General features: G+C 43.4%; 1 protein-coding gene across 8 annotated transcripts in view; it reads right to left on the reverse strand.

Moving 5' to 3' along the window:
• Positions 1-8,547: 8,547 nt before the first annotated feature.
• Positions 8,548-26,572, reverse strand: part of RALGPS2 (Ral GEF with PH domain and SH3 binding motif 2) — a 149,807-nt gene continuing 131,782 nt past the window's right edge. For 4 of the 8 annotated variants that reach the window (XM_083157231.1, XM_083157232.1, XM_083157233.1 and 1 more), the window contains 6 exons: positions 24,621-24,701; positions 23,724-23,829; positions 22,880-22,972; positions 16,038-16,143; positions 14,243-14,334; positions 8,548-12,202 (listed from right to left, as the gene is read on the reverse strand). In XM_083157231.1, coding sequence (XP_083013357.1) covers positions 12,173-12,202; positions 14,243-14,334; positions 16,038-16,143; positions 22,880-22,972; positions 23,724-23,829; positions 24,621-24,701 — 508 coding nt within the window. In that variant the 3' untranslated portion in view covers positions 8,548-12,172. The remainder of the gene's footprint in view (positions 12,203-14,242; positions 14,335-16,037; positions 16,144-22,879; positions 22,973-23,723; positions 23,830-24,620; positions 24,702-26,572) is intronic. The other 4 variants (XM_083157234.1, XM_083157236.1, XM_083157238.1 and 1 more) reach the window with 1 other exon arrangement.

The raw sequence follows: 26,572 nt of genomic DNA on the forward strand, positions 1-26,572 counted from the left end.
TCAGAAGCAGCAGCAGCAGCAGGAGGTTGGCAGCCGCCCTGCTTTAAAAAAAAATTATGGCTGACATGTATAAGGTCAACATAGACAAATGGTCGACACAAGAAAAAACTCGGCATGGCAATGGTCAACACATGAAAAATTCAATAGGGCCAACTGTCAAACACCCTTTTTCTGCTAGAAAGGAATCTAGGACGAGAGGGCACGAGTCTAGATTACAAGAAAAAAGGGTACTTATGTAGTATCTGGGCTGCCGATTTTGTGATTGTATGCCTTACCTTAAGGCATACAATCAGATGCGATGCGATTCGATGCGATTTTGCATAGGATTCAATGTTAAGAAGGTCCTGTTCATTTCCCCACTATCCAAGTGGGCATAGAGTTGATTTTATATAGCGTGGCGAGCGCAGCGATCCACCGAGCCCGAAGAGTGGCGAGCGAACGCATATTTCTTAAAAAGTATTCTGTGTCCGCACGCCACGCTTCGGGCTCGGTGGCTCGCTACGCTCGCCACGCTCGCCACAGGTTTATATCCAACTCCATGCCCACTTGGATAGTGGGGAAAGGAAAAGGACTCCTTTTTCCCATTGAATTCTATGTTAAAATGGACTCAGACCATTTTAACATTGAATCCTATGGAAAAATCTTGACCATCGCATCGCATACGATTTGGTCGCATGCGATGCAATGCGATCCGATTTCTAAATCGGACGCCCAGATACTACATAAGTACCGAAAAAAGATTTTGTTCCTCTAGAAGAAAACATTTCTTTACGGTCAGAGCAGTCAAACTTTGGAACTCTCTTCCTGGGGAGGTGGTGTCGGCAGACACAATAAATACGTTTAATATAAGATAACATTTACTGGTTAAAAATATCCATGGGTACAAAGAAGAAACATAATTGGTCTTGGAAATATCATAACATATTATACAACAAGGGATAAACTATTATAAACCTAGGTTGAACTGAATGGACGAAAGTCTTTATTCAGCCTCACCTACTATGTAATTATTTTTGTCATTTTTATACTTTACCATCTACGTGGACTCCGTTTGGGAACGGTAAGGTTTTCTGAGCAGGTCACCGTGCCCGAAGCATGGTGAGTAATGCGGGCCGTGCAAGGGGACGCAGCACACTAATTTGGGGTCCATGTCATAAAATCTACAAATGAACACCAAAAAAACACAGCAAATACTCCAGTAGACTTTTCATGTGTCAACCATTTCTAATTAAACATCCAGGTGTTGGTAATATCTCTCACAACAGTTAGCAATTGTTTTATGGTTATGTATTTATGGAATCTTAGAGATAGATAGGGTATGGGGTGTACCCACCCCATACTTGCCTACTTTTGAAAACTAGTTTCAGGGAGATTATAGTTGGTAGTAGAATTTTGCACAGCACCCCATTGAAGGGGCGTGTCCTGCTCTACCCAAAGGGCGTGTCTAGTTCCATATATGGAGAGATTTTGAAAAGAGACTGTGAACGTGGCACCTAGAAGCGTGGGTGTGTACTGCTGCATCTGAGAGGAATCTATTGAAATGACTAATATCCAAATGTAGATGAGCCCCAAAGCAGTTAGTAAGAGATACTATACTGTAATATAAATGTATCAGGGTTGCCGACTTTTGCAGTCTCCTCTCTGGGAGAACCCTGGAGAGGAGACTGTCAGCAGCACTTCTGGGGGCGAAGCTGATGGAGATCATTAGCCCCTGCCCCCAGTAATGCAAATCCCGCAATTCACGGGTCTCCGAGGAGGGTAGGGGCTAAATAGATGCAATTTGCATATTTAGCCCGCCCCCTCAGTCGGAAATCTGCGATAATTTAAACCGCTGCCGCCGGGGAAAAGTGGGGGTCCGCCGGTATCTGGGAGGGTTGCCCACCTTTCCGGGGAGCCGATTTTCTGGACCCTCCCAACCATTCCGGGACGGTAGGCAACCCTGAAATGTATCTATCATTCATTGCTTTTTCCCCAAAAAATGTAGCAGTGTAATGTGGGCTAGGTGAAATGAGGCAGATTGCTAGACTAATGAGGGAGAGAGAGAGATTGCTGCTATTTCACGGAGTCTCCTGCAGGAGGGTAGGCAACTATGACCCACCCACGTGGCTCCGGACACATAGGGGTGAAATTTAATAGGATGAGAGATTCAGAAAGTGAGAGATTTGGTACGAAATCTCCTGGGTTTTTTTAAAGCAGCAATCATTTACAATTCAAAATCAAATTGGTTTTGTAGTGTAAATGATTGCCGCTTTAAAAAAACAGGAGCTTTCTTAACAAATCTATCACTTTCTGAATCTCTCACCCGATTAAATTTACCCCATAACATCATCTTCATAGCTCCTCCTCTTCCCAGTATAGGTCCTCGAACATGTTTAGCCCAGACTTGCCTACCGGCCCCAGGCCCATGTGGACCTTAATCTGACCCTAGTCACAGGCAGGATGTCCTTCACCATCAATGTATGAAAACATTGAATAATTTCCAGGGTAGCATGTCATCAATTAGCTGTTGCAGTTGATGGTTGCATCATCAGGGGAGACCCTTCCATTGTGCAATAAGAATGGTTTGCTGAAAGAGAGCATGATAACTTCACAGCTCCTTCTTCTGTGTTCCCCTTAGCCATGAAGTGAATGTACTGTAATCCTTTCTGAATCACTTGTGCTGTGTCCACCAGAGGGCAGCACAGACATGGATTATATGTTTGTGAATTGAAGCTGCAGATATTGTTCCTGTTCATGCAAATGGTTATGGACAGAAATGGTTGACATACAGAAGGTAAACACAAGGAAAATGTCTGAAAAGGTCGACACACGTGTTTCATGCTTTTTGGTGTCTATGTTGACATGGACACTGTATAAGTACCGCTGCACTCGCCAAGCTTTGGACACTATTCAATTCTCACTCTATGTCCACCTGGATGGTAAAGAAGGCACCAAGTTGGTCTAAACCAGTGGTCAGAGAACTCGGTCCTTATTACCCCACACAGTGCATGTTTTGCTGGTAACCCAGCAGGTGCACTGGTGTACTAATTACTCAGACACATTTTATAAGGTCCGCAGGTGGAGTGAGTTATTTCACTTGTGAGTCTGTGAGGAGACCTGCAAAACATGCACTGTGTGGGGTAATGAGGACCGAGTTCCCTGACCACTGGTCTAAACTCAAAAAAACAATTGAAAACTTTGACCATGTTCAGGTCGGCCTTTTGCTTGTGCCAACCTTCTGCCGATGTTGACAGTGAGTGTGTCGACCTACCCACAATGCGAGTGGATGTGTAAGCGTACACATCCACTTACATACTGCCGACATTTTTATTATCGAGCGCATGCCCGTAAGAAACAACCCAACAACCAATGATAACATACAGAAAAAGCCCAGACTTAAAATGAGAAACAAATCACGTCACAAAAACCGAAGCAACCCAAACCACACTAACAACACATACACTCTGTTATTACTGCGGTGGATGTATGAACTGCAAAACCACAAATATCACTACAGAAAGAACCACAGCTTTACATCAACAGTAACGGGAGTAGAATACACAATAAAAGAACACAGAACCTGTACAAGCACAGGCGTGATCTACCTAGCACAATGGGCCTTATTCTGGTTCACTTGCAAAGGTAAATTCCTTCTCATATGGACAAAACCATGTGCACTGCAGGGGGGCAGATGTAACATGTGCAGAGAGAATTAGATTTGGGTGAGTTATTTTGTTTCTGTGCAGGGTAAATACTGGCTGCTTTATTTTACACTGCAATATAGATCTCACTTCGAAGTAAAACCCCACCAAATCTAATTCTGTTACATCTGCCCCACCTGTAGTGCACATGGTTTTGTCCATTTGAGAAGGAATTTGCCTCTGCGGGTGAACCAGAATAAGGCCCAATGTCCCTGTGGGCAAGACAACTGAGAGCAGCGGAACATATAAGGAACGTACTCAAGACACACAGCCATTCAGACCACTTCAATAGACAACATAAAGGTCCATACACACTGAGCGATTTTCCTGGAGGTGGACAACTTTCCATATCAGGACGCTATGGAAAGCCATCCACCTCGTCCCTCCTCTCCTGGTAATACGACGGGCGGCGATAATGCGGGAGCATGCATTGGCGTTCACCGACCATCGCTGGCCATACACACTGGGCAGCTTTTTGAGCTGAAAGCAGCGCAAATGGTAAGATTGAGCTCCTTTCAGCTCAAAATCACACATTGTGTATGGGCCTTAAGTCAACATGGACACAGGATAAGTGTACCACTTCGCTCACCATGCTTCGGGCACACTATTATATTCTCACTCTATGCTCACGGGTATGGGGCATTGGGTCGTCATGCATTGGATTGACCACTGAAGGTCAACATGGCTTAGGTCAACACCTGAAATAGGTCGACACAAACATTATGTGAACAATGGCAACAGTCAAAATTTCAACATAGAACATATATCCGATGCAGTGGAGGGAGCTCTTGGTGACCTGCACAAAAGTCAAAACCACTAGCGTTCCCTCCCTAGGCAATGGACAGTCCTATGCAGAGATCACTACTTCAGGGGATGTCCGGGGAGTACAGACTACTGGACACAAGTCTGGCCCTTATTCTGATCGGTGCGGCCCGATCAGAATATGCGGCCGCAACCGTGCAGGCGAATCCCCGCCTTCCATACGGATCGCCACCTGCCGTCCGTATGCGGATATGTGGCGATCCGCATGAAATTGGACGGGGATACGCCTCCTCCATGGTGGGAGCAGCCCCTGCATTCGATGGTCGCCGAACATCGAATGCAGGGCCGCACGCTCCACCAGGTCCCGCAACACAAGACCACACGGACACTTGTCCGTGTGAAATCATGTATGGGGGCGGGCAGCTGACATCCGGCGATGTCAGATGCCCGCCCCGTACCCACGCGTCACGGCCTCATTACCATGCATACGCCCCGCGTTTGCATGGGAACGCCCATGAAACGGGGGGCGTATGCATAGGGTAATGAGGCTAAGTAGCCCCTCACGCCCCTCTACGCCCCCTGTGCGGCGTATAAAGAATCCGTGCGGCGAAATCGCCTGCACATGCGCAGAGTGACCTCTGCACATGCGCAGACGATCAACATCGGCGGTCCGTCCGCATGCGGGAATTTCCGCACCGATCAGAATAAGGGCCTCTCTGCCAGACTCCACCACATCGTGCACGTTAGCCCCAGCAGGGTTTTCTTTAACAGCAACTACAGACTTTTAACTGATTATACTTTGGAGCCATCCATTCCACCCTACCAAGGGCTAGTGCACCGATTTCACCCAGGGGTTGTGGCTTATTAAACGGTCTAGACCAGGGGTGACCAAACTGGTCCTCAAGATCTACCAACAGTCCACATTTTCCAAATCACCTAGTTGATGCAAAGGTGTAGTCATTGCTAACGGTCACATTTTCAAATATACTGCAGTCATTCCTACTAGATCCACAGGTTGCCTGATAAACATGAACTGTTGGTAGATCTTGAGGACACGTTTGGCCACCCCTGGTCTAGACAGTCAGTCAGTAGTTTGATGCAATAGGTCGACAAATGAAAAGGTAATCATTCCCTTTTCAAACTGTTTTGGTGTCAATGTCGACACGGACCCCCTATTAGCATAACACTGTGCTCACCATGCTTAGATGCCTTGCTTCCCTTGGCACACTTTACCATCCATGTAGGCTACATTTAAGAAAAGTAAAGTATGAAAAAAGAAATAAAATTACAAATTGTGAAAACTCATGTAGACTTTTCCATGTGTCAGCCTTTTTTCCATGTTGATCTATTGCATGTTGACCTTTTTCATGTCAACCTATTGACTGTCTATCTAGACACTGAGGATGGATCAACCGGCACCACACCTAGAAACATTTATCATTTGGGTAATTCTGTCTGGATTTCTCTCTCAATATTTACTATTTATCTATTTACATTTTTTACTCTGAAGTGTAATGGTGTGTACACACAGGCAGATATGCCGTGCTATGCGAGTCCCAACACGATCAGATGGTATCGGGACTCGCATCGCACGGCATGCTGCAGAGGGACAATTTTGACTATATAGTGCAGATCTGCCCTATATAGTCTTGGCTGCCCTAACTATATCGCTGCCGATTTGCACTCACTCGGGGGCACGCATCGGTAGCGCATCGGGCTCATAAGCCCTAAAAAAAGCATGCGATATGGCTTCCGATGTTCACTATATCGGCAACATCGGAAGCCATATCGCCCCGTGTGTACACACTATTACTGTAATTCATTTTCATGTAATGTATCGACTTGATGAATGTACTGCATGACATTAGTCTATAACAAGTAAAATTGGAATTGTTTAAACACACAGGCAGCAGACGCAGTCCATACAAGCCAGGCTTTTGTGCATGCACCGTCCCAGATGCCTGTCATCTGCAGCTATGGTCACGTAGGAACCGCCGCTTGTGAGGAATCATATATATAGTCGATGGTTTCACAGCATCAGGTGATTACCATCAACAATTTTGCCTTCAATGGTTGGGAACTGCAGATGAGCAAATTGGTAGGATGTACAATGTAGAGGACAGGAACTTCTGCCATCAGACCTCCACCACTGGCCCCTGAAACCATCACCATTGGATGCATCAGCCATCCCTACATTGGGTCTTAGTAAATTTTAGTTCTTGGCTGGAGTGGGTCATTAAGTACATTACTAGCTAAGCCCGCTCGGAGCAAAATCTATGAAAGCTAGTCTGCTACCTCGTGATTGCCAAGAAGAATGGGCAGCTTTACCATCTGAGAAAATAAAGAGCCTCTTCCACAACTACCACAAAAGACTTCAAGCTGCCATTGATGGTAAAGGGGGCAATACACGGTATTAAGAACTGGGGGTGTGTAAACTTTTGATAAGGGTCATTTGGGTAGTTTCTGTTGTCGTTATGATTTAAACACAGTTGTTTGACAATAAATGGCTTCACCCAACCACTAACCATGAGTGAAAGAAAAGCTTGTGAGTCATCATTCATATTCTCTGACAAATGGCCAGAAAATCACTAATTCTGCTAGGGTATGTAAACTTATGAGCACAACTGGATAGAACAATAGCTATATATCATGTTCGCAGACTGGGGTCCGCCTCACTTAATTGGTCTGATACACATCTGCTTGGTTTCTGTTTTACATTATTTTTACTTGCGGTCCACTGAGAGCGTTAATTCAGCAGACACCAGGAGCTGGAAGACGTCATTTATTTAGAGGATTAGCCACTGAGTTACAGAGGTTCCTCTCCATGCATCCATGGCCAACGAACGTGGAGACAAGGAGCACAGCTGCTGGTGGTGACTGCTGAAAGATTTATCCTTTGGATAGGAATTATTGGAATACACAGCAGAGAGCGGAAGTGGAAGAAAGAAGGCCTGCTTCTTCGCAGATCACAAGCACAGCAACTTGTAATAACACATTGCACAAACAGTTGTTGCACTCTGGGCTGTGGAGAATTCCCTTATGAGGCTATAAAGGAACAAAATCACAATCCCAGTGCAGAGAGCTACTTGTTCAATGCAAATGGCAATTGTTAGGTCTTGCGGTTCATCAAAGTAAACTGAGAAAGGAAAACACACAGAGGTTATTAAAACGGGGATAACAGGTTTCATCACACAGTTTTACAGGGAATAATTATCTAAAGTGTTGTATAGCATGTACTAATTTGCTGTGATAAACAACAAAGATGTAACCAATGGGAGTATCACTGTTTTATGGCCAGTAGGTGGCGCTGTATGGACTTTGTAGATTTTACCAGACATGTGTCACACAAATTGGTCTGTCAAAAAGGCCATGTACCCAGGCTCTCGGTCTATGAAATGAGTATAGTATGGTGAAAATATACAAAGATTATTCATGGTTCCACCATCCACATGCCTGAGTATAGAGCGGACATGCACGAACATAGACACTGACAACAGCTCATTCCATCCTTTCCATTGCCATTCTCTGGAGGGTAATGCCAGATGGGTGCTGAATGACAGATGGGATTCCCAGCTTGCACTTATGGCAAATGCAGAAGGACCGATGCAGCCACATCAGGAGACCAGGGCAGGATTAGTACCTCAGCCTTCTGACATTTTGCTCAGCCACCCGGCTGCGTTTCTGCGTAATTTTTGGGACTTTTTCATACTCCAATATCCACGTGGACTCTGATTAGGAACTGTAAAGTGTGGAGAGTGCAGCGAGGTATGCCCTGAAATCAAAATGCCCTGAAATCTCCCCATTTATAGGCCCCATTACACTGCTTCTTTTAACTAAATCCGCTGTTCCTCAACATTATTGGTAGGAATTGCTAGAAGACACCAGTGTACATGCCGCATATTCATTTACCCAATGTGTGTATGCACTTGCTGATGCAGGGTCTGTCGGCTACGCATCATTCTGATTGTAATGTGTGAAACACGCATTTGTGAAACGTCACTGTCGCTGTGCAGTGCAGCCTGCTGGAGACACACACACAAGAGCACTTTCCTGATCTGACCTGTATGTAAAAACAGCTAAGGTAATAATATCAGACACAAAAAGGAGCAGTATGAATTTTTTTTTATTATTTTCAGTAGGAAACTAGGATCTCAGGACAGTGTACTTTAAACACACACATTCTTAAAAAGTGCTCACACACAATTAGTGAAACAAAATGTGAAGTTGGGGACCTGCACATCACTGCGGGAGGTCATAATGCAGAATCCTCTTGTCAAACAACGGTGAGGGGACACTAACACCTTAACGGGCAAAAGCCTGAATAATGCAGCAATGAGTTTATAATGATGTCTACCAGTGGTGCAACCACATTCCGTTTTGCACCTCTAGTCTTATTTGCAGTTTCCTTGCGACACAAAACCTTAAATTGTAAAACTGGGACTTGCTTGACCTAAAACGGCAATGGTTGTTCTACAGTTTGGTTATCATGGCATGAATGTCATCATCAGGCTTTTTGTTATTACGTTACTGCAAACAAATTCAAACCAGTCATTGGATGACCGAGTCACCACATATAAGAGACTGGTTAAGGCACTGGTGTTCACCAGAGGTAGCAGGCTCAATGCTTTGTAGCATGGTCACTGCCTGCTACTGCCAAATGATTGTTTTAATATTAGGTCCCTACTGTTCCCTTTCCGGCAAACGTGCGCATTAGCAGCGCAACGCCAATGTCTATTTTCTCAGTCACCTGAGTATTCACAGATTGTGCAGCCTTGATCTCATTTTAATATTCATATTTTCTCAATGACAAGGAGATTTGTAAATCCCATATGGTTGAAATACAGAGCTTTGACTTACTGGAGGATCATTGGTTAATGTTGTTCCTGAGAGAAAAGTAGCCAGAACAGGTCTGAGTGCTGAAAGCTGGCTCCCAGCCATGTTACCGTATCTTGTAACAATTGGTCAGGGCTGGGAAAACCTCCAACCAGTTTATTTGCAAACTCCCTTAAATGATAATTCCGCCACAAGTTTGAAATGTCCTTTTGGGTGGAATTATGCAAGATAAATGAAACCACAGAATGTTGCTTATCTGCACTTTCTGTTCCTTCAATCTAGCTGCATCTAATGGTCCCAATAATCCTGAATGAAATGGAAACTAATGTGCTAAGGACTTGGACAACTTCATGAAAATTGCCTGAGGGAGAGCGAGATTTCTTGCTCAAGACTGGTAGGCACACAGCATGGGCATCACTGGAAATACAGCATTGAAGAGTCCCTTGCTTACATGAATTTCCCATTCATTTTGATAAAACAGCTTTTGCAAGTGATGTATTTCTACAATAGAATTGATTTTCAAATCACCTCTCTTCGCTTGTGAAATAAAATGTGAAAACGGACTGGGTTCCCCCTTTTTAAGTGTCAATGGGGTTTAATGACAATGGCCAACTTCCATATAACACACACATCACTCCAAAGCACATACACAATCTATTTTCTATAAGACACTTGGCTCTGAAACCGAGATTGTACCAGTAAAGTGTACAGGGTGTTTAGTAGATGGACATAAGAAACAAAATGTGCAAAGTAAAAGGTTGTGTTTGCTTCAGTCACTTACAAAAAAAACCTGTGAAGAACCGGCAAAGTACAGTATATACAACTATTTACAAATGTACAAACAAAAAAGTTGCGTTCTCTACATAAATGACGTGAAGTACGAATAGAAGGAGAAAAGGATATATAGGGTATATGGCTCAGAATTTACAGTGGGTAGGATTACGCATGGCCTGTTACAGTTTCTGCATTATACCTCCAGTCCCACACACTGAAACAACCATTGTACAGGAAACGTTTTAATGTACAGCAAGTATTGGGACAGCTTATGGCTTGTAAACACATGTTCTGTTACCTTGAGAGAGGATTACTTACAAATAGGGAAGAGTATAAAATGATTTAAGGCAGTTGCACACTAGCAGTAATACAAAAATATTTAATTTAATATAAATGTCACACTTGTAATACTTAAAGGCAACCTAAGCACCTTGTCGATACATGTGATGGTGTAAAGAATGGGAAGCAATAGAGGTGTATTACTAATTGGTAGGACGATCTTGTGAAATTTACATAATGCTCAATTATAAAAGAGTATTTTAATGTAAACAAAAATGTAGCACTAAAAAAATCAAAACAAAAAAATAAAACAAGCATAGGCTCTCTAAACGCTATATGTATAAACGATTTAAAACAAAGGTGGGTATCAATTCCCCTGTTGGAAATAGCGGCGGTTGCCTAGTTTCCGACAGCATTGATTCGACAAAACGGATCTGACTTCAAAACCAGTCGGATCTGTTTTGGCAAAAATGGCCATGGATTGTCAAATTCATGGACGGATCTCGACAACCCACATCTGTTTTCACCAACACGCCCACTTTCTGACAGTGGACAGGCAAAACAGTGAATTCCACCTGTTGATATACTGCTGGGAGGAAACGACCCGGGATAACAACTGACAGGATGTTCCGACAGTCGTAATCCCGAATTGAATACCCCTGAAAAGCTGTTGATAACTTCAAGGACTGGTTCAATAATACTAACCCATTTAGATGACAGGTCCTCCTATAAAACAGAGGGCGGAAAGTACTCTCCGCAAGCAAAGCTGACCGTTGTATGATTGCTGCCACAGCAGCTGTTGCACACTCACCCACCTTGGCTAAACTAAACTAAGAGACTGAAGCAAACACCCCCTCAACCATGGACGTATACCAGACTCTACATAGACAGCATAATGTGACTACCAAGGGAAAACCATCCACAGGGTTGTACACACACACTACTTAACATTAAAAAAACAAAAAAGTATTAAAACTAAAAGAATAAAACTATTAAAAATAATACTGCTGGCTTGTGGGACGTAGCGGTGTCTTAAGCAGAGTTTAGCGGACACTCCCTGTAAATGAAGACGTTTAAATACAAGGGTACAGCAGGATAGTAACCTCTAAACAATACACCTGTAACGTTTTCCTGCCCAGAACAACAGACTGTGACCTAGGTTCCCATCACAGACACCCCCTAAGCCTTGCTGAAGTCTAGACTACGACAGTTTATCCCTACAGTAAAACTGTCCTTTCTAATGTTGATATTCCTAAAGAAAACCCAACTAGTGTGTTTGTATATACATAATATATAAAAAAAAAAAAAAAAAAAAACAATTCATAAAGGTCTAACACTTTTCCCATAAACAGTGAGTTTGACAATTAGTAAAAGCTAAACAGAAAATCCAGTCGCAGATACGCTCATCGGACTCCGCTCAGAGACACGCACATACACTATTTGGTGTTACATTTCAACACTCACAACTTTTGTTTTAGTTTGTCTTTAAGGCAGTGGTTTGCACAGATTGCTTCAGTGAACAATTAAGAGAAAAGAAAAAAACCCAAAAGAACAAAACTGTAAATATATGTACATAGGCTATCTCAATGTGAGGCCCATGGCTGCTCCTGGCCACACGTGCAGGGGTGCGCGTAGTCCAGCGGGAGTGATAACGGATGTGGCGATAGAGGCGCATTCCTTCTCCTCAGTCAGTGCTAAAAATACAACAAAAAACTTGGTTTTGTTCATTGCTTTAAGGTGCTGTTGCCCACAGAAGGGGAGAGGCATCTTGCCAATGTAATGGATCTCCTGAAGGTCTGACGTACACTTCGTCGCCACAGGTCTCTAATAAAATACTGGGTAGGTCACTCAAAGGTCATCAGATTGGCAGGAACCTATAATGCAACAAAACAGAATTTTACACACATTATAATGTGGCTAAACACAATCCGGCAGATGAGAATCTGAATATAATAAACCTTACTTTAGAAAGAACCCTATAAGAGCATACTATATACAGTATGTATACAGTGTATGGAAACGGGGAAGACTACAACACTGCAACAAATGTACCGTACACAATGGGGTCAATTTACTAAGACGGGCGTTCTATTGAAGATGGGATGTAGCCCTTAGGAACCAATCAGATTTTACTTTTTATTTATTTAGCACACCCCTTCCCACCCAAGTATCTTAACAGCATTCTGGACTGGGAATCTGCATCACCAAATTAGAGATACTGTACTGGCCTATAAGGTTTCCAAGACAACACGGATTGAACAATCGTTGTCATGACGATTGATCAATCAATGTCACTTTCAACAGGAACACTTGACTTCATACAGATACTGGGGGTTACTCAATCCCAGTGCAGATTTTTTTGCCTGGGTGGAAATCCAGCATCAGCGAAATTGACGCAAATTAACGTATTTTGTGGAATTTGCAGCAGTTTTTGTCCATCTGATTCGTGCTGTATTGAGGTTAGATGTATGAGAACACATCTGTATAAAACAAGAATATACATTGGGTCATCAGGAAAATTATGTTTGAAAGCTATGGGACTACAAAGAAAGACTTCCCATTCACAAACATTACATAGTGTAACTACTTCGGTGCTTCTCCACAGGAAATATTCTCCTTATCTGCTTCTTAAAATGATAGGAGCTAAACACAGCAAGTGGTTATAATGACTTTTACACTGGTTACTAGAATTTGCCAATAAAAACCACCTGAAGGTGGTGTTATCGTATTGGAGCAGGTGTCTGGGACTTGTGCCAATTCTCTTGTATGCATCTGGTAGGCGGTCAGGCAAAAAACTGACAGTGTATGGCAGATTACGGGCTATGGTATATTTTATGTGGGCGATAATTTTGTTTAAATAAGCTTTGAGTGCTGCACTAGATTGTGCTCATCTCTCTCATATACACATAGGGCGGTATTCAATGTGAATACCGGCGACGTGCAGCGAATCCGGTTTAGGATTCGCTGCACATTCGCCATGGGTCGCCGCGTTCCGGAGCCTCGCCGGCTCCGGTATTCAATGAGTCAGGGGCTCGCTGCCCCTGACCGGCGAATATGAGCTCCTGCGGCGAACGCCGCAGGGAGCCTGAGGACGGTGGCAGGCATGGAGATGGAAGTCTCCCTGCCTGCCCCACAACGTTTGTGGGGGGGGAGGTGGGCTCCCCGGGTGCCAGGCAGCACAGGCTGGCCCCCGGGGGTGCCAGCAGGGGACCGGGCATATTCACTACACCCGATCATGAATATGTAATGATCGGGTTAAGTGAATATATGAATATCTAATGAGCGGCTCGGCTCCGGCGCCCCCTGCTGGCTGGTCAGTGTAAAAAATAAAAAATAAAAAAAATATATATATTTTTTTAAATTAAATATATATTCATGTGCTTACAGCACATGAATAAAAATAGCATGCCCCTCCTCAGAATAAAATTCCTGATTTTTTGACACCAAATGTAAAAAACAAAACACTTTATTTTAAAAGTTCACATTCCACTTCACCATAAAAAGATAGCGATTGCTACTCGGTGAATCATGGCGAAAAAAACCTTCAAATATATTCGCCATCTGGTCACTGAATAGGGTGATTCACCGTTTTAGTCAAAAATTCGCCAAACAGCACAAATTTGCCATAAAAACATGGCGAATCAGGCTCATTTAATACCGCCCATAGTAACAAAGGGTGATAAAGCAGTGATAGAGTGGAAGGTGATCACGCACCAGTCAATCAGCTGTGTTTGAAAAACGACAGTCAAGAGCTGGTTGGCTGGTGCATTATCACTTCACCAGGTAATACGTAAGCCCCAGTGTGCTGCTTTGAGCAGATAAAACCAGCACAATCAGCTGTGATAAGTCAAAGCATGCACAACTTTATTTAGCTTAATGTTCAGTAACACAACTGATGATAGATGGCATCTCACCTGTTGCCTGTTGCTTTGGCAGGCAGCACTAAGATGTTTGAACCACACCATGGCATTCTGCCGATTCCCGGCTTGGAATTTATAAGAGTTTCCTAAGAGATGGATGGAACATCGCAAGATATTATTTTCTTTGCATATTAATGAATACCACAGAAACAATAACAAAGTACAATACTGGTGGCTTGCAGTGGATCCCGAATGCACAGATGGATGGATTTATAAATATATGATTTTATAATACTAATGACACAGTTATTGACATTCAATTCGTTTTTAACGCATATAAACGAGAAGTGTATTAGCTACCATTAGTAAACGTGCTGCCAGGCCATGATGTGACATTAACTGCATTATGAAGTACAGGGCCAACTCTACATTGTACATCCATCCATTCAATCAATCAGATTTGCTGGCAAAGCAGAACGCTTGCTTTACAAATCATGTATCTGGAACAGGGGTCTTAAGATATGGTGCTCATGGGCTGTCATGTAGATATAATATATAGTTATTCGACATTAATGGAAATGTTCCACCTGCAGCCTTTCCATATGGGATCAGGACAAGGCATCATGGTGCAGAGATCTAGCCATGAAAACACAGTAACAAAAAGTCTGGCATATTGGGGAGATTTTATGATGTTCATTTTTATTTTATTTACCAGAATCCATAGAGGCTGTCGCTCCAACCAGCGCCCTCAGTATAGCGGCCAGGATGGGCTACCTAGTGCCGAAGGGCCTTGCATTGGGATTGAATCTGCATCGAAGGCAGTTAACACGCGTCGTTTCAGGGTCATTTTCGATTCATCTGGCTAATCTTCTACACCAGGGATGGGGAATCATCGGCCCTTCAGCTGCTGTTGAACTACACATCCCAGCATGCCCTGCAACAGTTGTAGCATGGCCATATAACCAAACTGTAACAAGGCATGCTGGGACGTGTAGTTTCACAACAGTTGGAGGGCTGAAGGTACCACATCCCTGGTCTACACACTCCCTACCTTGGGCTGTGTACAAATATATGCGTCAGTGTTTTGTATCAGGGTATGTGTATGTCAAACCAGATATCCAATCAAAATGTGAATTCCCAGATGTGACCACATTTGTGTATTTCCAACAGGGCATTTGGTCATTCCACAACTCTATAGCTTCCCCGCTCTGACTACCCAGGAACCTTAAGCTGTGCACACACAGTGCAATATATTGCTCAGCGTCCCGTTTTCATCAGTGACCAGAGATGGTCGCTGATGAAAAGAAAACTCTGCCGGGGGAGCCGCAGGAGGAAATAGCTGGTTGCAGTCGACCATCGGGGGATGAACACAGGAGCATGCACCCTGCGATATATCGCCCACAGCACACACAAATCATTGCCAATATGGTCGCTCCGTGACAAAATTGCCAGCGATATGTGCTAAAATGCCCCGTGTGTATACAGCTTTAGTGCTACCACAGACCCCTGACTCGAGGCATTAAATCTTTTCTTCACTCTCTACACCTATCCTCTAAGCAGTGTCCCACTCCAATGGGAGGCTATTATTGTGCCATATTTGCTTGCTGTTGGTGAGGCGTCTCTTACCGCCTCTTGGTCTGACTGAGCCCAGCGGTGGAGCGTACAACCTCTATAATGAGTTGGCATATTGTCCGGTAGCACTTTCTGCATCACAGTGATAGATAGCAGTGCTTCCGTGGCTGCATGCTATCGGGATAGATAGATGCAGGGACTAATCAGTAGTACGGTCAGAACATATCTAGCTATTAGGAACAGGCAGTGGGAGAACACTGCAGGGATGCCACCTTACCCTTCTCAGAGTCTGTCAGTAGAAAAATGTCCGGGTGCTCCGGGTCATCGGCCACCATCACCATCCAGCCCACTACAGATACGTTTTTTGTAGATGTGGACTTGAACTAAAAAGGAAAATAAATGCGTATCAACCGATATAATTTTTTTTAGCTGATTGGCTGCTGCTTTATCACGTTACCAGGCTTTATACATTCCATAGCGTAGGATTGAGACAATTTTATACATCACCCTACCACACGCAAGTGCCCAGGTAAACCCTCCATCACAGCTGCAGTGTACTACTATCTCAGCATTACAGATATTGTCTTTGCTCCAAGATCTCTGCTGGGGTGACCCTCGAGGACATCAGGTCCTTTAACACCACTTCTATTCTAGGAACAGATGGCTTTGATTCAGTCTGCTTTAAAAAGACACTGTTCTTGCACAACTCTTCTTGGGACCCATGGAAATCATACTTTCAGATACCTCCATCATTTTATTGAGCCATGGTTTTGGATGGCGCAGATAGAGCTTTGGGAAAATCCAATTGGGCAAATCCAGTTGGGCACTATCACTGTTCACCCCCCACCATCCTTTCGCCTACCTGGTTTGCCACACCACACTTCTTTCTCTGCACTCTTTAATCTGTTTTTTTTTCCCCCTCTCTTCTCTGTTTACACAACTTAAAAGAAAAAACTATTTAGACGATAAATACCTTATACAGGTTACGTATACCTTATCCAAATATCCGTTAGCCAAATTATTCTGAAAACCATAGTCTAAAAAATGTACTTTATTTTTTGCTAAAAACCCTACTGGCTACATCTGTAATGCACTATTGGGGAAATAACATGTAACTGGCACTAAATTTGTGCAAGGACATGATTGCTTGGCATTCAAATTCAGTGTCTGAGATAGTCCACAAACTTTGTTTCATGTTTTTAACCTTGTTTTATGCACAAATAAAATATATTTGTGTGTTATTTCATGTGTTTGATGTGCTTATACAACATAAATGCAAGATATGTCATTCAAATATAAAAATATCCCAAAATACGGAATAATCCATTATCCAAAATTCTTCTGGTCCCGAGCACTTTGGAAAAGGGATACCCAACCTGTACAGTGTATATTTTATGTGCATCATGCAAATTTCTATGTCTTCTGTTGATATCTGAAATTTCTGATCTGTTTTTTTTTTTCCTGCATGTGAATCATTTATATATTTTTCATCTATTTAATACAATTGTCATCATGTCTAGTACCCTTCTAAATTCTGGATTTATCTCTGGATGCATAGGGTATCACTCAACACTACACAGACCTTCAGCCCCTTCACTTCTGAGATGTTTAAAACCTATCTGCCAATCATCTCCTCTGATAAATCTTGTCCCCCTGATAGCAACCCCATGCAAAATATGCCATCTGGCCTCATCCCCCACCTGTTACGTCTGATGAGCTGCTTTATTTCCTGATAATCACTGTCTGTCTACCATTGTAAAGCGCAACGGAATCTGCTGCACTACATAAGAAACTGTAAATAAATAATTAATTCACTATAATGTTGTAGGTGACGAAATGTAATGAACGTGTTTTATTCCACAGGTGGCAGAAGTACAGCGGCGCCTCACACGGCAGGCACGTACAGAAATGCGTCACACGGCAGGCACGTACAGATATGCGTCACACGGCAGGCACGTACAGATATGCGTCACACGGCACGCACGTACAGATATGCGTCACACGGCACGCACGTACAGAAATGCGTCACATGGTGCGCGACGTAAGCAGAGCGCCACACATGTACAGCAGAGCGCCACACATGTACAGCAGAGCGCCACACATGTACAGCAGAGCGCCACACATGTACAGCAGAGCGCCACACAGCGCGCACGTACAGCAGCGCATCGCAGCGAGTACGTACAGCAGCGCGTCACACAGTGTGCACATACAGCAGCATGTCGCACAGAACATATGTAAAGCAGTGTCACACAGAGTGTAAGTACAGCAGTATAAAACCACGCTGCTTTCTTACATTCATCTGCTTTTAATAACACCAGTACAGTATTTATGGGATCTTAAATAAGGTTACGGACTCCTTTTTGTAATCAAGTTAAGTACTAGAGTATATAAAACATGAAGTCTCAGACAGTGTTTTAATCCCCTTCAGAAGAGAGTCACAGCTGGGATTTTCGATCTTATATTTGTAATCCCCATTTTACACTATTTGTAATGACAACAAGGTGTAAGTATTGTGATGGCTCATACACTAGAAGTGTGCATTAGAGGTGTACATTACTTAAAACACATTAAACTTAATAGTTACAAGAACATATGATACAGATACAGCCACGCATACAACTTGCACACAGCTGTTCCAGGCTTATTAGGTGTCAGTGATGTAAGACAAGGAATGATAGCTTTAATGGAGTAAGACTTCCAATTAGATCCATATAGAATGACGATTAAGATTTGGCTGACGTAGTGGGACAAGGACACAAAAGTAATGTAAATAAGTTCCAACCACAGCCTTCTTAATACAGAACATAGTTATGCACTGGTGAGAGTTACAGGTTGAGTATCCCTTATCCAAATAATTCAGAAAACCATACATTCCAGAAAGTGAAAGCTGGACGGTGGTTAGAGTGGTGGCAGTAAGTGTGCAGCTACATTACTGGTCACTGGCTGCATGGTCTGAATGTAGGCAGCAGTGGCCATAGGCTTGCCATTACATTCCTGTAGGCAGGCTACATGATGCAGGTAACTAAGTAGTGTGACTAGTAGTTTTATGCTTGCAGTTATAATACCGTACTGCAGACAGCAATGGCGGCCAAGCACGCAGCTCACAGTGTTTGCAGTAGTAAGGCCCAGCCAAGCACTGCCAGTAATATAGCGGAGAATAGAATGGGCCCCTCATAAGCGGATTGTATAGTTTCTCTCTTTAATCATCGTTTGTTATAAACATTGCCACTCATCCCGGGCTTTGTTCACAACACAGAACATTTCCACATGAGTTGCTTTTATTAACAACAGACTAGACTAAGAATGTATTGTCTCTGACTGAGAAAGGAATAGCCTGATTATGGTCATGCTGCCAGAGATTACTTCTTGGCCAAGGAAGCACATTCATCCTAAATTACTCCATAACAATGCAATGGAAATACTGTAGGTTTTTTTAATTTTTAAAACTCAGCCAATGTACGTCTGCAGGGTGAGCTACCACCAATATATGTCTGCAGGGTGAGCTTCCAGTTACCACCAACATATGTCTGCAGGGTGAGCTTCCAGTTACCACTAATGTACTTCTGCAGAGTGAGCTTCCAGCTACCGCCAATATATGCCTGCAGGGTGAGCTTCCAGTTACCGCTAATGTACTTCTGCAGAGTGAGCTTCCAGCTACCGCCAATGTACATCTGCAGAGTGATCTACCGCCAATTTATGCCTGCAGGGTGAGCTTTCAGCTACTGCCAATGTGCTTCTGCAGAGTGAGCTACCACCAATATATGTCTGAAGGGTGAGCTTCCAGTTACCGCCAATGTACTTCTGCAGAGTGAGCTTCCAGCTATGGACAATGTACATCTGCAGAGTGATCTTCTGCCAATATATGTCTGCAGGGTGAGCTTTCCGCTAAAGCCAATGTACATCTGCAGAGAGAGCTCCCGCCAATATATGCCTGCAGGGTGAGCTTCCAGTTACCACTAATGTACTTCTGCAGAGTGAGCTTCCAGCTACCGCCAATATATGCCTGCAGTGTGATCTACCGCCAATTTATGCCTGCAGGGTGAGCTTCCAGCTACTGCCAATGTGCTTCTGCAGAGTGATCTTCCGACAATATATGTCTGCAGGGTGAGCTTCCCGATACCGCCAATGCACATCTGCAGAGAGCTACCGCCAATGTACATCTGCAGAGTGATCTTCTGACAATATATGTCTGCAGGGTGAGCTACACCAATATATGTCTGCAGGGTGAGCTTCCAGTTACCGCCAATGTACTTCTGCAGAGTGAGCTTCCAGCTATGGCCAATGTACATCTGCAGAGTGATCTTCCACCAATATATGTCTGCAGGGTGAGCTTCCAGTTACCGCCAATGTACTTCTGCAGAGTGAACTTCCAGCTACCGCCAATGTACATCTGCAGAGAGCTACCGCCAATATATGCCTGCAGGGTGAGCTTCCAGCTACAGCCAATGTGCTTCTGCAGTGATCTTCCGCTAATATATGTCTGCAGGGTGAGCTTCCAGCTACCGCCAATGTACAACTGCCGAGAGAGCTATTGCCAACGTATGTCTGCAGGGTGAGCTTCCAGTTACCACCAACGTATGTTTTCAGTGGGAGCTTCCAGTTACTGCTAATGTACTTCTGCAGAGTGAGCTTCCAGCTATGGCCAATGTACATCTGCAGAGTGATCTACCACCAATATATGTCTGCAGGGTGAGCTTCCAGTTACCGCCAATGTAATACTGCAGAATGATTTTCCAGCTTCCACCAATGTACATCTGCAGAGTGAGCTACCGCCAATGTATGTCTGCGGAGTGAGCTTAGATAGTTTGGGAGATGCAATTCTTAAAATCTTAACAATGACATTCCATAAAGGCACAAATCCTGGTACTTATGTAGTATCTGGGCGCCCGATTTTTTGATTGTATGCCTTAAGTTAAGGCATACAATCAGATGCGATGCGATATCGCATCGCATCGCATCGCATACAACCATATCGCATGCGATGCGATGACCCGATTTTTCCATAGGATTCAATGTTAAAATGGACTGAGTCCATTTTAACATGGAATTCAATGGGAAAAAGGGGTCCTTTTCATACCCCTACTATCCAAGTGTGCATGGAGTAGGCGAGCGTAGCGAGCCACCGAGCCCGAAGCGTGGCGAGCGTAGCGAGCCCCGCGAGGGGACACAGAATACCGTCCCCTCGCGGGGATCGCTTCGCTCGCCACGCTTCGGGCTCGGTGGCTCGCTACAGGTTTATATCCAACTCCATGCCCACTTGGATAGTAGGGGTATGAAAAGGACCCCTTTTTCCCATTGAATTCTATGTTAAAATGGACTCAGACCATTTTAACATTGAATCCTATGGAAAAATCGGGTCCATCGCATCGCATCCGATTTGGTCGCATGCGATGCGCCCGATCTGACCCGATTTTTAAATCGGGCGCCCAGATACTACATAAGTACCCAAATCCTTATTGCTCGTCGTCCTTGAATTTATAACATTAGCACCAATCTAATGCAGGTGTAATCAGCACAACCAGGAGCCATTTCAGCTATTAAAAGGATTACAGCACATTATTGTCAAACATATTCTGTAGGCATTAATAGTTCACAAACTCCCATTTGAAAGTCCCCCACGGAGTGAAAGAGAGATGGTCATCCATCTGTTTTCCCCACATGTGCAGTGATTAGGGCTGCAAGTTATGTACATACACGTACAGTAGGACCACAAGAAATAGGTTATATACATATAAAGGAGAGATGTCTGCAGATGTTTTACCTAAACACGCTTCCAATTACTGGCCCCTTTCTCCCAAACAGCTTTACTAAAATGCAGCATTATAGACGTACACATGCTGCACATGGCAACACGATTCTACCTACCTTCTAGAAGGTGCTATGGGCAAAATCTCCACAACTATAAACCTGCCCCCTAGACTCAGAGATACACCATGAACATGTTTTGGACCCCTGCACAGAACAGTACATAGGCTAAATATTTGTTGGCTTCGGGCCCTGATTCAGAGTTGATTGCAAAATCTTTCTCAGCAGGGCAAGACCATGTGCACTGCAGATGGGACGTATGTACCATGTGCAGAGAGAGTTAGATTTGGGGGACCATATTCCCTCATCATAATTTGGAGCCCATTATCTGTGTGGTTGTACATATTCATTGTCCAAAGGTATATATTAAAAATATATATTTAGAGCACAGTTCTCTTAAAATATGTATTTTGGAATGGATAACTTGGCAGCCATCACAAATTGTGGGGCCTGGAAATGACAAAACAAGAAGCTGCCACCTTATCCCTACTTCCTACTAGGAGGGTGTCCCATTTAATTTTTTAAAAATTACTTTTACCCCTTTCACACCGCAAAAATAACCTGGGTCGATCCTGGGTTGTTGCCGGGTTGGCATGAGGTGTGAAGGAGCCCTGCCAAATATCCAGGGTGTAGCAACCGGGCAATCTGACCCGGGATATACCCAGTGTTATTCCCAGGTCAGACCAGGGTTTCTAGGCAGTGTGAACGGGTAACCTGGGTCAAGCGACCCAAGTCCCGTTCACTTCTATGGAGGATGCAGCAGTGTCATCTTACGGATGCCTCCTCCCCTGACCCCGACTGTCGCTCCGCAGCCTGGATGATGTCAGCGACCCAGCAATAAGTTGTGAGCTGCAGTTCGCCCAATTGCGGGGTCGCTCCCGGGACAAACAAGCATCCAAACCCCTGGCACATCCCTGCGGTTTCAATGTGAAAGGGGTATTACTATCTTTTTTGGCTGTGGTTTCTGTCCCATCCTCTGCAATCTTTGCTCCAGGGCATGGTATTCCGCTGCGTCATTGCACCCCTATGTGATGTCACACATTAGGTGCGGCTCCATGTATCTGTAGGAACGAGGGCTGATGCACAGAGAAGGATTGTTTATAAGAAGTCCTTGCTGTGCAGCGGGCAACTATGGTTGCACAGCCTGGCTCGTGGTAGGAGCCCGGGGTCTATACGGGGCCCCTCCCCCATTGCAGTCCTACTTTACAGCATTCAATTTTATGTATAGTTCTTGTATAGATTTTTCATTTGACAAATCTGAAAAATACTCTTAACGCACAGTATGCCTACTAAGGACTAGTCATTATTACTTACGTGTTTCCTGTCTGTGGCTTTCAGAGATTTCGCTGCATAGTAGATGAGCTGTGCCCCGCACAGTACTGCCCAGTACTTGCTCCAAGATGCAACCTGCGTACAGAGTACACATTACATGAGTGCTAACATTTACACCATGTAATCAATGGAACATTATTCTGTATTGGAAAATGGGCACCAAAACCCTAAACGGAAAATGTTATTACTATCAACAGGGAATGTGACATCTTCTGCCATCACTGTGGCCCTGAATTTTGACTCCGTGGAGGTTTTGGATAGTAAATGATTATTTAATTATTCATGTTCTGACACAACAGAGTTAGGGTTAGGCTAAGGTTCATACAAGGAGTTGTTCACATGGGACAAATAACAGGAAAGTCATTTTTTTTTCTTATATATTACCAATGCACAGTATTACATTATTTGCAGGGTTAAAGATAGAGGGGCTTATTTTGAGTTCGGAGCAAATTCAGATTTGGGTTTGGACACCACCCTCCCACACCTAAATTTCTGCAGGTTAAACATATGCCCCTTGCAGTGCAACATGGCTTCATAAAAGTTCAAAGATACTTGCTCTCACCGCAGAATTAGTCCCAGGGACTACTGTGACCTGCAACTTACAAGTAACATTCAAAATGCCACCAAATCTATTTTAAGAATCGGCGTGATGTCTTGTTGCTTTTGCGGTCTATAGAAATGACTATGGAATGGATACTTCATAAGCTGGGTGTACACATAAGTAAGGTAGGGATGAACTCTTAAAATTCTATTTGACCTGCATGACAGTGGAGATGGCAGAGCAATAGTAGCTGGAGATTATCAGTTAGATAAATAGATTTCTTACTGTTGGCTTTTTGCCTTCTTTTAATAATGTCTTCCTTCGCAGAACCCCCTGTACAGTCACCGCTCCAGAATATGAATGCACTGCCAGTTCCGTCGACTCTGCAGAGCTGCAAAAAGACACCAACCAGCATTGTTAGGAAGAATTTGGCTCTGGTTTCTCACTGGCACCGGATCTCTGCTTCCAGTACTAGATTCCGACCAGTATCTTGGAGAACAGCCGGCGGAAAGAGAAATGACTATGTCAGGCATCTGCATGGGACAGACATCAAATGAATGGTGTATTTGATGTGTGTCAAATGCAGCTTTGAATACACAGCACACAAAAGCTATAGGGAGATCAGAAGCCATGCTGCTGGTCATGTGACATCAGAATACAGGCCTGCACAGAGTTCCATGTAAGCCTTCAACCAATCAGATTACATTAAGTTTTGAAATGTAGCCAATTATACAAACATCCACTATAATTGGCTTTGTACAATCATTTCACAATTTAAACAATTACACATTAATTTTTTGGAGATATGATGGCACCGTTTCTAGGTCAGTTGTGATACGAAATGTGTTATCACTGGGCACAACTGGGATTTGCTATCATACTTACAAGTGATAGTAACTGGGAGATGCCATAATGTTGACATTATGGCACACAATGATCAAAAGGCTAACAAGAACGGAGCCATTTTATCGTGGACTGATGTCATATGACCTGGCACGGCCATTATTTTCTGATCAGAAAAATAAGACAGTACAAACACAACCTCATTATTAAAGTAAAAAAAAAAAGTAAATAAAATAAATGAGTTTTAGTTGGTTATCAATGAACCACACAATGCACTGCTAGTCCAAATCCTGGTTAATAATGGATGTCGATAATGGGCATTACATATAAGAGACTTGCCTAGAACTGCGCAGATGAACGCAGCTCCGAGTTAGGGATGAGATCCTGAGTCTGCGCACGGAAAGCAGAGCATGTGGTCTCCTACAAAGGAAGGGTGCACGGACATCTTCAAAAGATCCCCTTGTGTTTATACCAAGGGCGTGGTCACATCAAATCAAAAGTAAATCATACCATGGGACAAGGATTCGGATCTACAAAATGTCCATTATTATGTATGTCGCACAAGTTTTTAATGGTGCGGTATGGCTGACAAATCAGAATGTCAACAGGTAACATGTCAACACACAGAACTGACAACGTGGCCATAATGTCGTCATGCCATTTTCCACTATTAGCCGAAGCCTAAATGAAAAAGTCAAAATGTTGACATGGAATTTTAATGCTATCAACATGCACTATGTATGTCTACATGTTACATGAGGACATAACGGCATTCTAACCTGGTCATTTTTATAATGTATCCTGACATTGATATTATACTATTATCATCATTGGATGTCAGAAGAATTCAGTTACGCACTCTATCTTTATGAGGTTGCTTACTACACGTTGCCATAATTTGAAATGATTCTTTACTCCTGATCATTTAACCTAAAAAATATCAAGGAGCACTGTAACCTGCTTAAACCCATGTAATTGATCACACCTGTATTAGAGCAAAGCATCAGTCACTTTAGTTGGTTGACTGTATTCTGGAAGATGACAGACAATGGCCAACAAAAGCAAAGACTTTAAATTCAGCAAATAATTATCAAAATTAATAATTGCTTCAAAAACAGATGCCAGATACACGGGAGTATAAGGGAGGTATGCAATGTGCCGCCGCTATTTCCGACGCGGGAAATAGCGGCAGCTCCCTATTCAATGCTGTCATTAAAGACAGCATTGATGCAGGATCACGGCAGAACTGGCCCGACTTCAGAAGCTGTCGGGCCCGTTCTGCCGATAACGGCTGTGGATTGTTGTGATCCAGGCCACAGATCGTCAATCGACGGCCGTTTTTGCGCCCATCGGCAGGCGGGACATTGAATCCTGTCTGTCGTTATGCGGTCGATCTACGGGCCTGGATCACGGCTGTCAGCGGGGATAGACAGCCGTGATCCCAGATTGCATACCCCCTAAGTGAGGAGAGAATTAATTATCTGGAGTTTATTTTCACTTTAATGTCTAAAGGCCTTCATCCACTAGTGGGAGGTATCACATGCGTTCCGCTCAAGCAGCAGCTCCCGGGTGGCTGGATCGCATTAGATTCATCGAATGCAGTCCTTTTGCATACAATGTTTCGTATGAAATCCCAGCAAGGGCTGCAATAAATATTCCTGGCAGCCAGTCTGATCTGCGATTGTGATGCGGGGTGCATGGGGATGTGCCTTGCATTGCAGTTAAAGGAGCTGTGATCTGATACTTTTCATGCGATCCATCACAAGTCTGAATTGCCACAAGACTAAAATGTTAAAATGTTTATGAAATGCAGAAACACCAGCACAAACCCAAACCTTATTCCCAATCAGGAGACCATGCCGTATATATATATATATATATATATATATATATATATATATATATATATATATATATATATATATATATATATATATATATATATATATATATATATATATATATAGGCAATTCTGGTAGAGGTGGTAATTTAAGAGTATGTGAAAAAGGGTGGCCGCCTCGGGCTATTTAATCAGTGCTCTTTTTTCCTGACCAGTAAATTAGCATGTTAAAGGGCGATAACACCCAAAATCCAGGATAAGCGGACACTAGACATATATAGAGATAGCTTTATTTTTAAGAAATCCCAGATAAATAGTGTTAACGGCAGCCTGTGGAGCTAATTGAATAGCCCCCAGCTGCTGCAAAAAAATGAACCCCCCCCCAACAATGTTCAAAGAAGCAAAACCACATAAACCAATCAGTAATAAGCATTTAACCAACTACTGTGT

Source organism: Crinia signifera, chromosome 8 (genome assembly GCF_055691185.1).
Source record: "Crinia signifera chromosome 8, ASM5569118v1, whole genome shotgun sequence".
NCBI lineage: Eukaryota > Metazoa > Chordata > Amphibia > Anura > Myobatrachidae > Crinia > Crinia signifera.